Raw genomic sequence first — 17,509 nt, forward strand, 5'->3', positions numbered from 1 at the left:
AATGTACTTACACTTCCTCTTTGGTTTTCTAGGCTAATTGTTGGTGAACTTTATTTAACACTCTTGCTATACTAAGAGTCTCTGTGGAGCAAAGCAGCTTTCAGTTAACTTGGCAAATCATTACAAGAGAGAACAGAAAGGTCAGCATAAGTGCTCTCTACTAATTAGTTGATAATTGATGTACAATAGCTGACTGATGGGACTTTAGAATATAAACTTCGAGAATGCTGTTTAATATATCTTTACATCTTTATGAGGTGGTTCGGAGCTGTGTGTTCTTAATAACATCTTATCAGGAGTGCCTAGTGGTGGGGAGCAAGATTGAGCCTTCTTGTCCAGGAATCCAGGGCACTGAGTGGTGCAGAAAGGAGTATGATATTTTTTAACCTCTCAGAATAAAAATACGATTCCATTTAATACAGGGATAAAGTGAAATGAGTAATGCTGGTGATTCCATATTTTGTGGCCAACATTCCTGAATACTGACTAAGATTAGAAGAGTGTTGGTGTGAAAGTTATATTCTTTGTGGGATAAACTTGGTAGATTCAAGTTGAACTCCTGGGGACAAAGTGGTGGGAGATTGCACTATTCGTGGGAATCTTCGTTAATCTGGATTCAGATTTAATCTTCTTATTGTCTAGGACAGAGTAATTGATTTCAGATTAAAGTTACAAAAATAGCCTTTATATGACCTCCTCCTCCTTTTAAAATTTGATCTGCTTAATCTATATCAACTAATTATATAATCTGCAGTCTTACTCTAATGTTTCCATAACCCTTGCCTTCTTATGCTGTCATTTACTATCATCTGGGCTTCTCCTTATTTTTCATTCAGCTTCTAGTTCATGTACTCCTCCAGCCTTTCTCCCTATCTCCGCCAGATTAATCTTGGATGAACTTGGCTTCTAGTGGATTACACCACTGTCTTCAGCACAGGGTCCCAGATGTATGTCAGCAGGTCAATTGTTCCACCATCATCGGGCTTAGCTGGTTTGAGGTGAAGCCTATGAATCTGTATTTTTGAAAAGCTTTCCTATTGACTAATGTGCAGCCAGGTTTGGAACCATTGGTGGATGTATAATGTCCTGTTGTTAAATCAAGTCCAGCAGGCTAACTAGCCAAGTCCCCAAAGACTGTCTTCTTTTTTTCTAGTCAGAGCCCCCTCTTGCAGGCGGCTCTGTCTTCTCTTCATTTCCCCCACCATATACCATGTCTCCTCTCTTCTGTTTCCATGTCTACACCGTCCTATCTCCTTCTCATTCACGTATTCATTCTTCCTTCATGTTTCAGCTTGTTTTCTAAAGAGTGTTCCTTAGTATGCCATCTTGGATGAGTCCATAGGGAAAAAAGGCACCCTAAACAAATATATTTTGCACATTATTTGCTCCTCTGGGAAATTTATTACGTGCATTTGCATTTTTAAAGGCTCTGAGAAGACCTGTAGTAAAGAGATATGTTTAACTTCATTATTTTTAGGGTTTCCCAAAGCTATTTGCCTATGTATCTCTCCATAACCCTGCCTTATTTGTTACAATTGAACACCTTTGGACTTTCTGAAGATCTTTGGGAAATGCCTTTTTGGTTAAAGTTGTTCTTCTTCAATGAATTATCTGGTACATAGAGATTGCCCCCTTTTCTAAACTCTATTACCCAGTCTCGTGCTTTATTCTGTACAGTTCAGTATCATTATCTGATTGTTCCTAGGTGTGTATGTCTTATCTCTACAGAGCTGTAAGCTCCATGGAGTCAGGATGCTCTACTTAGTATTCCTTACCTCTCATAGTTTTTGTACAGTTTTGAGCTTTTGTAACATATGCTAAACTTACATGCTTTGCCCCTAAATATAGAAACCAGTTATGTCATTCTTATTTTCATCCTTTTTGTTCTTAGCCATTCACCTTTGTCTTACTGTATTTCAAGTGAACACACTGCACGCTCACATATATTCATGAAATTGTCACCCCTGTATCTCAGCAGTGAACCATTACAAATTTGACAAAACAGTACCTAGCAAGCCTAATACATTTAGTATGTAAAAATTTCTTATTTCTAGTTCTAGGGAAGAATATGAATGAAAGCTGGGGAGAGTCTAAGAGTAAAATAAGATGGGAGTGAAGAAAGGCTGAAAACTGGGAGTCCACTGCAGGGAGGATAAGCCTACTGTGTGTCTAGAGGAAGGTCTTGGACAGGGAGGTATCAGTATGCAGTCCTTTGTCATTCAGGAGAAAAGGTGCTGGAAAGAATATCAGAAAGGTACCAGAGATGAGTTATTTAATAAAATATAACTAACACTTTTAATGCATTTGTTAAGTGCCAGGCCCTACATATATTACATATATTAGTTCTTTTAATCCTTAGAACAACTCAGTGAGGTTAAGTACTAGTATTAACCCCATTTTAGAGATTAGGCCACTGAGGCACACAGAGCTTAAGTTGCCCAAGGTCATATGGCCATTCAGTGGTGACCTAGGGTGCAAACTTATGCTCTTAACTATTGTGCTTTTACCTCTTATTTTTTTACACTCTCTGATTTTCTACTTTTCCGTCAACCTTCAGTGTCCCTGGTGTCCGTTGATTTACTATCCCATTCTTGAATACCCACCTCGGCATGCATATCAAAACTTTTCCTTGAAATGCATGATCCTGGACTGGAAAACAATTGCTGTAAAGGGTATTATTGGGATAATTAGTAATATTTGAATATAAATGGTACACTGCATACTAGTGCTGTATCATTTAATTGATAAATGTCTTGAATTTGATGATTGTGTTATGGTTATATATTTAGGGGTGAAAGGCATAAAATCTATGGCTTAAATAGTTCAGCAAATTAATGATAATAAAAACAATAATAAGCTTGTATAGAGAGGGCTGGATGACTAAATAGATGAACAGATAAAATCTATCACTTGATAAATTAGATAAAGAGATTTCAAGTACTAGTCTTACAGTTATTCTGCAGATTTGAAATGTTTTAAGTGAAAGATTGGGGAGAAAACCCTGATCCTTAGAGATAGTAAAGCATATAATAATATATACTAACCTCATAACAGCCCTATGGGTTAGGTACTATTACTGTCCTCATTTTAGAGACAGGACACTGAGGAACAGAGACTTTCAAGGACTTTGCTCAGTGTCACACAGCCAGTGGGTGGAGGAGCAGGATTCAAATCCTGATATGTATGATTTCTGTTTCCAAAATACCCTGCACATGTATTAGATTGAACCGTATAGAAATTGCTCTTATTTGATCATGTTTGACCTGTAAAGAAAGACATTTCATATGACCCAACCTAGGAGCAGGGATCTCTTTTGTAGAATTGTTGCTTTGGTATTTGTCTTCATGGACAGATCGTGGGCTGTGGGGGAATAGGACTCTCTATCTTGCTCACCATTGTCTCCAGGGACTGCCTGGCTCATGGATGGCATTTGATTAGTGACAGCTGAATGAACAGTAATAACCAGAAACCACTTTGATTACTTCTCCCTACACCCCTCCTATATGTATGCCATTTCTGTCCCCTCTCCCCATATCTCTGTCATTTTTAGAGGAACCAGTGGATAAACATAATTGTTCTGAAAGATGCAGCCTCAGCAGGGATAATTGCAACATAATAAACTATTTGACTTCAAGAGAACTCTTTTAACTAATGAAGATGTTAATTAAAAGCATGCTTCTGCTAAGATGACCTCTTGGTTCAGAAAATGCAAGATGTCTGCACTCCCCACCAGCATGCAGGGATTTTGGCTAGAGTGTATTTGGTACTCAGAATGCCATCCACTTGAATCCTTATTTGAGAAGTAAACACATTTTTTAAAAACATTGTGCAGTCTCTAAAAATAAGCGGTATTTCAAAATGAAAACCAGCACATAAGTAGTTGGCACATCTGGTAGTCAGAAGAGTTGTATGGTTTGTTTTCAGGGAATGACAAGCCAAGGAACATTCAAACTTGGCCAACTGAAAACTTTTCTTCTATCTGTGATGACACCTGGTTTTAAAAAAATTGGCTCCAGGCTCAAAGCAGAAAGAACATTAGAAACGGGTAGAGAATTAAATAGTATCATTTACTTGTATCTTGTTTTGTGCAAAGAATTATAAAGAACTGTTTTTTTCTTACCTCCAGAAAGAAAATGTAGCAAAAAAAAAAAAAGAAAGCAACAGGCGTGAACAATAATAATAATAACAACAAAAATTGCAGCTAATACCCATTGAGTGCTTACTCTGTGCTAGGCAATATGTGACATTCTTTCCATGTGTGATTAATACTAGACACACAATAACCATATGAGGTGGTGCTATCTGTATTCCCATTTTACAGATGAGAAGACACTGAGAGAGATAAGGCACAGAAATGTTTAAGTAATTTGCCTAACTTACTCAGCCAACTAGGTTTGGGGGAGCTCAAACAGGCTGTCTCCATACCACAATGTACTGCACGATTCTGAGCAGTCTGGAGGTGTTCATTCTGTCTGGCATTATGAAAAAAAAATGGAGTTAGATGGTTGCATTGAGCACAGTGGTTCTTGGTCAAATTGTTATTTGCCTTCACTTGTGAGACTGATGATGCCATTTTCTATAACATTCTCACAGCTGTACCACAAACATTGTGTGTTCCCAATAAATTTACCATTCAGCGTTGTGCTTCAGGGACACCGTTTATGATACCTGTCAGAAGCTGTCACTTTTCTGTGGTTAGATGAGGCTCGTGTTGACTCGTGAATTTGGGAGTAGGAGGTATTGTAGTAAAAATGATAGAGACACTGAGGAGGGAAGAATTAACATTTCTTTATTATAGAGCGAGAAAGTACTGTGAACATGAGAATCCAGGGTATAGTGTTATGAGGGCAGCCTTGACCGATGTAAAATTCTAGCCAAAGGAGATGAGTTTATAATTATTGCTCCCATTAGCTTCATCTTCTGTTCAGACCTAGTTAGAAGTATTGTGGAGAAACATCAAAGGATTGACTTAGTTGGAGTCTGTTTATGAAAAATAGCACTGTTTTGGAAAAGAAGACCAGGAGGGTTTCAGTGGAAATAATGTGTCACTATTTCATATCGTGTATAGCTGTCTTTTATTACCAGTTATTCACTCATTCTTAGCTTCACTGACAGACTTGATGGTGTACTGTACAGGCCCTGGGCTAGGTGCTGAGGAAGCAGCAATATTTCAATCAAGGGGTTTGTCTTTAAAAAGCAATAAAGTATAATAGGATGACAGGCATGTAAACATTTCAGTTACTTGAAGGTGTTGAGGCAGTGTGTGATGAGAAACTGTGGGGGAATGAAAAAAAGAATTGGTCAAATTTGCCCACCTGGCAGTGGGGGAGGGGGAGTCATAGAGAAGACCTTTGAATCAAGACCTTGAAGATAGAGAGAAGGGCTCATTAGGTAGACAAGTTAGGGTAAGAGTGTGCCAAGCAGAGAGAAAAGCATGAACAAGAAAAGGATTAAAATTATTTTTCAGCAATCATTCTGGTATTTATTTATTCTAAGATATGCATTATTTTCACATCAGAATATCTCTGAAATTATCAACACCAAGCACTAGCTTAATTGACAGTGTATGCTCTTACTGGCATATAAAATAATATGCCTTATAATATATGACATCTAAGATTTGATGAAATAATGTATTAATATGCTTTTACACCAAGTAGTGTTTTTGGGTGTGCTGTTCCAGCTGCTAGCATATCCTTGTTTTAGAGGTAGATATTAAAACCTTTTTATTGTGAAGGAAACAGGCATGAAATGAATGAGTTCCTTGGATGAATATATGACATTGAATTTGACAAAATACTTGGCATCAGATGTTGCTTTTAATAGCAGTGGCTAGTAGGGATGGAACCTGGGGAGAGAATTCGAGTGTCTTATATACTGCACTAGTCTTCTCTCCAAGGTGAAAAGGGGGTTTGAAAAATAAAATCACATGTAGCTTGTTAGAATTTACAAAGATACTAAGTTTATGATCACTGCCCAAAAAAGTACCCACTACTCTTAGTGCTAAGATGAAGCCTTGAAGTGTTATATGAGTTGTAAAAACAGAGAGACTATCTATAATTGATCTTTCAAGGCACAAGAAGATGCATCAGTTATAAACTGCAGTGGGAGAGGTAGAGGGAACATTCTGGTTTGCGTATCTGGAAGAAAAATCAGGAGAAATTTCTATTGGACCTAATGATCTTAGAAAGTATCCAAGGAAGAAACTAAGCAACCATCACCTAAACTTAAGCACACAGGTGCCATGAAAAATACACTCTCGTAGAATCCGTTTCAGCTCAGTCAATAAATCCTCGTGTGACCTTGAGGAAATCAGTTACCACTGGGATTTTACTTTCCCAGAGGGCCAGACTAGAGAAGGCTTCCTGTGACTCTCCTAGAGCTTTTGAGATGTGGTTTCACTGATGAGAGCATTGGTGGTTACTCCAAGGTCTTGTTTATCCTTAGTTTTGTGGACTCTTGGAAGCGAATGTTACAGAAGATGAAAAAGTAATTTTTTGGCTATTAATTTAATTTTTGGAAACACAGAACAAAAAAGTATACCCCCTAGGGCTAAGGAAAGTTACTGTGATGTTTTCTACTACTTTGATCCCAAATATATCAATGAGAAAGATGAGGAATTTGGTGAGAAAATTTTAGAGCCTAATTTGAAAAAAAAAATCCCAAAGCCCTGAGATCATATTTATTTTCATTTGTTTGAAATGGAAACAGAGTGTACAGTCACTGAGACTTGACCAGGTAGTTTGCAAAAAATGTTTGAAAAAGTATATCTGTGTAAAAAGAATGTCTAGAATAATTTAACCACTATTATTTTTTTTTTTATAAATGATTCATGGCATGTTTACCTTTCTCCTCTTTGCTTTTCATGTTTCCGTAACGGCACAGATTCTTGTGGGTTTCTTTTTTTTTAATTTCCCCTTTGGGTATGTACCAGATTTTACTACATTCCAAGATTGTTGCTAATGAAATGAAAAATCTATGTCAGATTTGGCTACCATGCTACTTTTAGAGTGAGTGTTTTGTTTATGGCTCTCTCACCCTGATTTTTTTTTTAAATTGGGTGTCTGTCCAATGACAATGTATTAGGATGAAGAGGAAAAATCAAGTTTGGAGAGACACAGCCAAACTCTATCCTTTTAAAGAGTCTTTTTGGATGGCCAGAATTGAAATGAAGTGAACCAGTTAAACAAGTTTTTTCAGCAGTGTCAACTTTCTTTGCTGGGTGATTCAAGATATTAGCTATTCTAGAAAAAAAACATGGTTTGATATAAGTAATCCCATCTTCTCACCACCTTAACCCTTTAAGTAAGGAGATGATAAAATATGATTCTTAATACAACTGAACACTTCTATATAAAAGGAGCAAAATGTAAGTGTATTTTATATGAGTGGTGATTATAGATGATTATAGAAGGGTATCTATTGTAGCATTATGGGTTTTTTCATTGGAATTAGAGAAAGCTTTTTGGTATCACTAATTCTTAAAACAAAAAAGATAATCTAAGGACTGTCTCTAAAAGATGAGTCCTGATATAAGTGTGCACATGTGTGTATTTACTGATTTCTGATGTAAGGGACATGAAAGCTAACCTGATTCATTTGTTTTTAGGGGCTCTTGGCTTTGGGCCTCAGTGCAAGTCCATTGGAAAAGGCAGCTGCAACAATCTAGTGGTCACCAGCAGTCCCATGATGGTTCAGCGACTGGGACCCATTTCACCTCCAGCAAGCCAGGTCTCTACAGCATGCAACCAGATCAGTCCTAGCTTACAGAGGGCAATGAATGCAGCCAACCTGAATATACCTCCTTCAGATACCAGGTCTCAAGTTACTTTTTTTTTCCCCCCCTTCTTGTGGTATAATCACACCTGTGAGTGTTTTCTCTTTCCCTTCTGAACACATGCCCATACAACACACGTACACACACTCTCCCCACACATGCTTACTCAAGCAGCTCTTTCATTTTGAGCTGTGTAGGGGAATGTGTATAAAAACTGTGTGCCATGATATCATCTTAATTGGGAAGAATGGTATAATACCTGCTGTCTTATGTTGTGAGTGAAATTAATGCCCGCTTTGAGATTTTTAGGACTCAGTGACTAAAGACCATGTGTTAATCTGTTGATTCCTGGTGAAGCAGCTCATATCATGGTGTAGAAAGATGAGATATCCCATACACATCTACCTTAGCTGTTTGTTTTTTAGTATACATGTTGCAGTGTGCTAAGGCTGCTTTACAGTCTGTTTTGTCTGTCCATCCATGCATCCATTAACCCATCTACCCAAGTATCTTAAGTATTTACTGCCAGCATAATAGTTGAAGTTTAGGGAGATAGTCAAAAAAGTAAAGACAGAAGTCATGAATTTCAAGACTTTATGATGTGTCTGGGAAGAGATATTTCATGTTTGTGTTACATATCATTTCAACACAATGTCTGATTAGGTGTTGGAATAGGTAGGTCCCTTAAATGCCATGTCTCTCTCTCCATGGAAGATAATTGAATAGGGAAATCATCTCCTCAGACAAATTTTTATATCTCTCAAGGTTGATATTACAGGGGACATAAAACGAAAATACTCTGCAATGTATTTAAATGAATTATTTCATCTTTTATGAGTAGTCTTCGTGGAGAAATACAATCCAAAGTTTTTGCCTTAGTCCCAGCTCTGTGATTTTGCAAAGGAATTGGACTCTGGATCTCTGCCTCCTCTTCTTGAGGGGCTGGAATCCACTGAGATGTCTTATAGTTCTGGGATCCTGTTTCTTTCTCTCCTTCCTCCCTTTCCTTCTTTTCCTCCCATCCCCCTTCCCCTCTTGTGTCTCTGCACTCTTAGCTGCTGTTTGACACTCTGAAATCAGTTTCCTGGATCATTTTTTTATGCCAAGTTTCTCATGAGATGGAAACTTGTTTTTCACCTGAGATTTTTTTTATGATAGGAAGCTGCTGCTGTCATTTTCCCATTGATGATTATGCCTTGAGGGGCTCCTCAGACTTGCTGAGTATTGCATGTAAAATTAACTGTACTTGCGGAGTAGGTGTCATTGGGAAGCCTTCAGCTTCCTGTCTGTGGCAAGTCCAGCCCATGCCTTGAAGGCAGAGAGTCCTAATTAATGAAGAGACTGCAGGTAGGCAGGGCATAGGCTGCTCCAACTATGTACCTAATGCAGTTCCTTTCATGGGTCCACCAGAGAAGGGTCATTTTCACAAGAGTTTTCTAGCAGATTTGATTCCTTAGCATAATTTTTTATCCTTAAAAGACAACATCATAGCAATTGACATAAGTTTTGTCTGTGTTTTGTGAGTCCTTCTATGGAGATACTTTTTTGCAGGATGAGCAAAGAAACAAGAGTTGGGAAGTGGCTTGGTGAAGTGTTGAATTTACTTTTAGCAATTTAGAAAGATTGCATTATTTGTGATGCTTAAATTGGTTTGTGTGTTCCATCAGAGGAGAGAGAGGCTAGGAGGCAACAGTTCAACTTGAAGGCATTTTGCTATCTAGAGATAAAGAGAAGATGGAGAGAGAATCAGCTTTGAGTTTAATTTATTGGGGGTTATGGCCAGGGAGATGGGGAGGATAGGGTGGGAGGCTGGGTAGGGGTGTGAACTGTTCAGTCTGAGTGATGGCAGCCCTATAAAAAGCTGTAACACTTATTGTTTTTTTTCCTCTGGTTATCTATGTAATTCTTACTCATTGTAGAAAACATGGAAAAAATCAAGACAGTAAATGGTAGTCATCCTGAATCCTGCCACTGACAGGCAACTATAGGTAGAATTTTGAAATACACCCTTCTAGCTCTCTGCAGACATACACATTGTAAGCATAGGTTTCCATCAAATTGATCTATAGTAATCTACACAGTATTATAATTGCTTTTTTTAGTTAATATAAACCCTTTCTTTTGTAATAATCTTTCGTAGTAAAAAAATCTTTAGCATCATATAATGACTTCTTCCTGCCCAAGATTCCCTTTTATTCAAAAATGTATAAATAAAACTGTAATTTTTATCAGCCTCTTATTACTGGGCATTTATTTATTTCCTTTAACTTCAGTATTGTAAGTAATCTTTATTGGATCAGTTCTGTAACTCTTGTTGTACATCTCCTTTTCATGACGTGTATGTATGTATATATATGTATGTGTATATATAGATTCATTCTCTGGAGCATCATTTTGAGGAATTCCACATCATATGTAAGTATTTCTTTTGAGCTTGGCATTGAACCAAGCATTTCAGCCTGGTCATCATACCTCTTGTGGCCCCATGAGAGTTCTGAGCCCTTGCTTCACCAGCCATACTAAGCTATTTCTCTGATGGTCTCTGAGTTTTTCACATTGCTTTTATTTTGTTTGAGTTGTATTTCTTTCATATATAGCTCTCAATTAACCAGTTACCAGAAATAATATGCTTAGGGTCAGGTGAACATATGGACATTGAGATTTCTCTCAGTATGGTGATAGAACCACAATATCTTTGTCACTTTTTTTTCCCCATAGGCCTGGTGTGGGTAACAGCAGGGATTATATGCAAGAGTTCTTTGGAATCTTTCACAATCATTCAACATGTTGTTGCTGAAAGAGAACAGAAAATGTGGGTCCCAGTTGTAGCTTGTGTGACTTTAAGCCTCTTTTACTTGGTCTTTTAATCAAGCAGAGCATTGTGGACCACATGTAGGGTATGATGTGGGGAAAACAACAGAGGATGTATGTGATCTAGCTAGGTGACTGCCTGTCAAATGCTGCTTTATTTGTCCTTCTATAAGAATTTTGGTCTTTTCTGGGATGTCATTGGGATGAATTTTACAGAACCCCTGTTTTATTCTTTGTAAAATACAGGTTATTTGAAAATCCAATTTATTTACTTCACAGGCTGTATTAAATGAGATAGTATATAGGGAAATAGTTTGTATTATAAACGATGGTTATCATTATCTTGATTGATTGCTTACTCACCTTAAACAACATTTTTTTTGAAAACTTACTTATCTAACACTCTGGCAGGTACTGGAGGAGATAAGTAATTCCTTCTATTGAAAGACTTTGAATTTTATTGAGGAAGATAACATCCACAGATGTCTGAAGCTAGCTACGTTTAAGGCTCAGTATGGACAGTATATAATTTCTCTGGAAATAGGACTTTTACTGAGAGCTACTATCTTTGGGGCAGGTTTCACGGTTCAGAACTTTGTAATATTAAAAGATCTGGGTAATTGCACAGAAGGGAGGTGAGCCACTAGGCAATGGCCATTGTTGGAACTTTTGTTCTTATTAGGTGTTCAAGTTAGAAGAAAGACTTTTCCATTCATGTTACTGCCTTAGTGAATAGAATATAGAATTTTCTTTCTGAAAAATATATGATAACTGTCTTAGAAAACAGATGTTCAAGGAGTTAAGGAATGTGCCTGTATGGGGTTATGCTCAGATTTAAATGGAGCCATATTTAGGTGTAATTTGAGAAAAATAAGAAACATCTCTTGACAATGGAACAAATGAAAATGTCTCACTACAGGCTGCCCTCAAACCAAATAATATAATTTCAAATTCAAAGTATATACAGGTGGGTAAAATACTTTCTGCCTGCTATTCACTGCCTAAAAATCTGAAGTGCTCCAGTATGACAGTGACCAGGCGAATGCAGCATTTGAGTTGTTCTATAAACCATCTCAATTTCAGGGTGTAAAGCAAAGTCAGTTGTTTTTGCCTCATATATGACATGACTACTAATTTGGCTTGGGTCAGAAAGCAATTTCTGAATCTCCCTGGGGAAGGGACCAAAAGGCCCTTGACATCCAATCACCAGGAGCCTTCAGCTGAGCTCTTCAGGAAGAGCTACATGCTGTGGGTGTGCTGGGAAAATAATTGAAAGTGTCCACCGGGAATTAAAAAACAGATGGTTCAGAAACCACTTTGGGGCTTGCAAAAGGACTTCAGCCCAAATATAAGGATGTGGACAGAGAAAAAAATCTGTGTCAAGGGCAACTGGACATAATTTCCTGCTGTGTTTGTCATTGGTAAACATTACTTCACTTGATGGAAACACCACATCGACAATGGTGTTATCTATCACCTTACACTGTGCGTTTCAGAGCCGAGATGTTTTCTTGCTAATATCTCATGCTTGTAGGAAACAGTGTTCTTGGCTTCCATTTTGTGAAAAAAAGTAAGAGGAACAGATGGGATGAAAATGCTTCTATTTTTTTCTTCAGTTCCTTTTCAACAGGTTGCTGTGTAACAGCTGAAAGTAGTAAATGGGTTCATTCTGGGAAGATAGGCATTCTATATAATATCTTATCTTGATTAATTTTTTGTTAGAAAAGAGATCTCTCTAGAAAGCCAGTGCAAGTACATATAAAAAAGCCAGATTTTTCTGATATACACTATGTCTGAGTTGGAAAGCATAGTGAATTATGTCTAGCCTCTTTGTGACAAATTTTCCATCCAAGGGGCATAGCTTTTTTCTTCAATGAATTTTGAGGTAATTGTGTCATAGTAAAGCAAAATCAATTTTAAAGTGGCCAGACTGTATTACAAAGCATTTTGATATGCAGGTAAATATCGTGACATGTGAAGCATGTTTGGTAAAGGGTAAGAACAGGAGAGGAATTCTTGCAAGAGTGAGGTACTAAAAACAAATGGAATCTGCTCTTGGTCCAAATCTGCTCTAAATCTGAGGACAAGAGCTCATGGAAAATCCAAAATTAACAGGTGTGATTAAACACTGCATGGCCCAAGTATTTGCATAATTCCAAATATGACTCAATTTCTGGCTATCACTCCCTTATATATTATAGCTGTATTATATATATATATATAATATATATATAATAATTATATATATATATATACACACACACACATATACACACATACACATATATATATTATATATATATTTTTGATGTTGTGACTGAGTACTTGTAGTGTGAAGTGCTATCTTTTAAAGAAATATTTAAAATTCCTTAGTTTCAGTGAAATGAATTTGTGAAATTATTATTTGGTCCCCTGGATGACCCTTTGACTTGGAAGATTTACTTTTTCTTTTTTTTTCAGATCAGGTGTAGATTTATATTTTACCTCACCAAATAGATTACACTCAAAGACTCAGACTCTGTTTAGACTTGCAGTCCCTGCAATTCCTATTTGTAGTGTGCTGCACACAGTAGGTACTTAATAAATGCCTGCTTATTTGGTTTGCCATGATAAGCATTAATAATTATTCCTAGGTATCTAATTTCCTTCTGTATTAAAAAGATATTTAAAAATAAAGAAAGGACTATTTATTATCATTAAAGTATTAAGATTATTATAACAATAGATCTTTTGTTTTATTATTCCAGTGAGCATTGGCCTTTATTGTTCTTCTTGGTAAAATTGTATTTACCTGGAACTAAAAGCCTTGGGTTTTATCTTAGCCAAAGAATGTGTGTTTAGCCGAGAATGTAATTAGGGGAAATACTTAAGGGATTGTCAATGCAATGTTCTTTTAGCTCTTAAGCAATCCATATCCTGCTAAAATGTTTGTCTTTTTCCCCCCCTTTTCTGGTTGCTGTTCCAGGTCCCTTATATCGCGTGAATCTTTGGCGTCCTCGACTTTGAGTCTGACTGAAAGTCAGTCGGCCTTGAGTGTGAAACAGGAATGGTCTCACGGCTACAGGGCTCTCCCTTCGCTCTCCTCCAACCACGGCTCTCAGAATGGAATTGATCTAGGGGACCTCCTTAGCCTTCCTCCTGGGACAGCGATGTCCAGCAACAGTGTCTCTAATTCATTGCCATCCTACCTTTTCGGGATGGAAAACAGCCACTCTCCATACCCTAGTACCCGGCACTCTTCGGCCAGGTCCCACTCAGCTCGTTCCAAGAAGAGAGCGCTGTCCTTGTCCCCGCTATCCGACGGCATTGGGATAGACTTCAATGCCATCATCCGCACCTCACCCACGTCCTTGGTCGCCTACATCAATGGGTCAAGGGCTTCCCCCGCCAACATGTCCCCACAACCTGAAGTCTATGGGCATTTCCTAGGGGTGCGCGGCAGCTGTATTCCCCAGTCATGCTCGGTGCCAAGTAGCCAGAAGGGTGTGCGCGTGGCCAGCGGCGGCCTGGGTCTCCCCGCCTATGGCGAGGACGGCGCACCGGAGTATGAGCGCATGCAGCAGCTGGAGCACGGCGGCCTGCCGCCCGGCCTGGTCAACAACATGGTGGTGCAGCACGGCCTGCCGGACCCCGACAGCCAGCCGGCCAGCCTGCTGAAGACTGAGCGTTTGGATGATTTTCCGGGCGGCGCCCTGGACCTGCCCCCGGCCCCACCTCTGCCACCTCTGCCACCGCCCCCCCAAGGCCCCCCGCCCCCCTACCACGCCCACCCACATCTGCATCACCCAGAGCTGGCCCACCACGCCCAGCCGCTGGCCTTGCCTCAGGCCACCCTGGAGGAGGACGGAGAGATGGATGACGTAGGAGGCAAGCACTGCTGTCGCTGGATCGACTGCAGCGCCTTGTATGACCAGCAGGAGGAACTAGTGCGGCACATAGAGAAGGTTCACATAGACCAGCGCAAAGGGGAAGACTTCACGTGCTTCTGGGCCGGTTGTCCCCGAAGGTACAAGCCTTTCAATGCCCGCTATAAACTGCTGATCCACATGAGAGTCCACTCCGGGGAGAAGCCCAACAAGTGTTCGGTGAGTCTCCTAGGGCCCACTGCAGTTCACTAAAGGTGCATGTAGTTTTCCAAATGTGACCACAAGTCAGGGAACATTTTCTTTTGTGGAGTTTTGGATTCAGGGAGTCTAGGTATCCATGAGATTTGACTCCTCTACATCCTGAGGAAGGGGAAGATTTCTTTAATTATTAGTGGCTGGGATATCTCTCTACTTCTAGATTCTCTTCTGCAAATATACATAATCAGGGGAGGTTCGTTTGCCACCATGTCCAAAATCGTGGAAAATTGATTCCTACCAGGCACCAACTTGAAGTTGCTGAAAAGTGGAGGCAGAGGAACACACACCGCACCACCACCAAACTTTAACTGTTTTCCAAAGTAAATATTCAGTGATTTTTCCCTTCCCTCCAATAACTAGGCGAGCATTGGGGTTAAAGGGGTGGTTCTGATATTTGGAGAGGAACTCACACTTAGCAACTTGGCTAGTAAAAATGTTGCTGCATACACCCACATGCCTGCACACTGCAAACTCCAGGACTGTAAGACTAGTTAATGCTTTATAGCCAGCATGAAAATACTCAGGAATACCACAGGAGCAGAATCTCACAGGATCTCACTGAACTTTAAGGAGAAGGAATTTGGTGGAAATCTATAATGAGAAGGAACCCAGAGGGGACTGTGCCTTTGAAGTGGGCATGGTGTCTCCTTCCCCCTGCCTCCACCTTTCATATCATCAATCCTAGAACTATCTCTGTTTCTTGGCAAAATTTACTATTTTTGAATAATACGATTTTTAAATGATTGCATGACCATTTTGCACCTAACAGAAACCCTCAGGGTTTACAAGCAAGACATCACCCTTGGGATCCTAGGGCAAGTTTGCACAATCTCAGACAGCTCACTTAACTCTTGAAAAAGAAGAGCATGTGTTTTACATTAGTTTAGATGGACAGAAATTTCTTTTAGAGTTAAAATCTGAGAATTGTAGATATTCCTTGGATATTGAATATGCTACAGGTCACTAAATGTGTAAAATATATAAATCATGTTGAAAAGGAACTTATTTATCTTGATGATAAAGAATCTGAGCCATGTTTATGGTTGACTGTAGATTAGCTAAGTTGTCTGATTCATGTAAAAGTAAACAAACATGATAGTTGTAAGACAAGTATTAGAAGCACTTTTTCACCATCCATTAGGTATTTTTGAAAGAGTTTTAAGAATTTCTTGAGGAATGAAATTGCATTTCTTGTCATCACGTTATGCCCCATGTTGTGATTTTTCTTAAGGAAAACCTAAAGCTGATACGTTATGAGAATGCCAGGTTATATGAGTGAAAAGAATCATTACATTCCAGCCAGCAAAACCTTACTCTGTTGGTAAGGTTCTGCACTAAAAATGCAAGAAAGAGACAAGCAATTGAAGGCAATTCTTTTTACTCTGTTTGGAACACACCAGCCTATTGCAGGCAAGAAAGATATTCAGTCTCTGAAGGAAAACAGTCCAACCTTTTAGTTCTGACTAATCCTGGCTGAAAATAGTTTGTTGGATTTGGCTTTACTGAAATAAACATAATGGCTTGAATTATCCAAAAAATATTTTTTGCATTGCAAAATTAATTTTTGTGCAATAGGATTTCCTCATTTCCCTACTACTCTCAGATTTTGAAAAGGCATAGAACTTTATAAAGTTGACTTTCGCTAAAGTGTATTATGACTATTAAAAATAGAAATACTTCAGTGAAAGAATAAGCTGAGAAGTGAATGTTTGCAGACCTCTCCATAGGTATTATTCAGGGTGGGAATGGGAAGCGATTTCTGTCTCCCCTAGTCTGCCTACTCCCCACTTCTATATGGAATCTTAGCAAAATTTAGATTGCTAGGTTTAATAACATATTAAATCTAGAATCATAAAGCATTAGATTACACATTATAATGCAAATGTATTTGTACAAAACAGGGTTTCTTAGGGGCTGACTAATGCTGCAGTTCTCTTCTTGGGACTATATATTTTTAGCAGGAAGACATACATTTTCATATAAAACATACATATCATGAGCATTGTGTCTTTGGAAAACTTAATGTTGCTACACATCATCTGCTTGATTTATACAGTTAAAGCTAACTGCAGCAAATAATGTTGCTGTCAAAGTTCAGCAGTCCTTTCAAATTGTAGTCCACAGAGAGAAGACATTGTGCTTAAAGTGGTTGCCCATCTGAAAGAGATGCACTTTTCTCCCTTTTGCAAAACCAGTCCGTACACTTTTGGAATCCAGACGCAAAGAACTGTTAAAACTGAAATGTTTCATCTCCCACTTCTTTGGAAGCTGATGGTAGTTGATTCAAAGCTCAAGATCCTTGCCAAGTAGAATGACCACATTCTTTTGGAGACATGAAATGATCTTTGGGTTTTTGTGGCTGTGTCACATGCTGCAAAGGCTAGGAGCAGTTTAAATTATAAGACCCAGTCCACTTTTGTTTTATGTATGTTTAACTGCTGTTAATTTTCTGTGGACCATAGTTAGGGTTAGTCATCATTTTCACTCACTTAGCTTATTGACCCAAGAAAGATGTGATGACCCAATTGTGTTCAGTGACCATGACTACAGGCAGCACAATGAGCTTCTGGAAGTCATGGTAAAAGTAGTGTGTGTGAAAGGGCTATTCAGTGACAGCTTGCAGTAAGAGGCTACCACTGGTGTCCTCCCTTGACGCCAAATTCCTTTCATGCATGGGAGAATTCATTCTCAGAATCTCTGACTGTAACTCCTCAGCCTTACCCAGAACTCTGGGATTCAGATCACTCAGGATTCTAGGTGGCAGAACTGGGGGAGGATTGTTAATTTATTATTTGGT

The 17,509-nt window shown here is 38.8% G+C and overlaps 1 protein-coding gene across 3 annotated transcripts in view; it reads left to right on the forward strand.

Moving 5' to 3' along the window:
* Positions 1-17,509, forward strand: part of GLIS3 (GLIS family zinc finger 3) — a 526,902-nt gene that overhangs the window by 229,036 nt on the left and 280,357 nt on the right. For all 3 annotated transcript variants that reach the window (XR_012071988.1, XM_072959522.1, XM_072959523.1), the window contains exons 4-5: positions 7,610-7,817; positions 13,554-14,673. Coding sequence is in view for 2 of the 3 variants with exons in the window: in XM_072959522.1 (XP_072815623.1) it covers positions 7,610-7,817; positions 13,554-14,673 (1,328 nt within the window). In the remaining variant the exon portion in view is untranslated. The remainder of the gene's footprint in view (positions 1-7,609; positions 7,818-13,553; positions 14,674-17,509) is intronic.

This window comes from Vicugna pacos, chromosome 4, assembly GCF_048564905.1.
Source record: "Vicugna pacos chromosome 4, VicPac4, whole genome shotgun sequence".
NCBI classification, from domain to species: Eukaryota; Metazoa; Chordata; class Mammalia; order Artiodactyla; family Camelidae; genus Vicugna; species Vicugna pacos.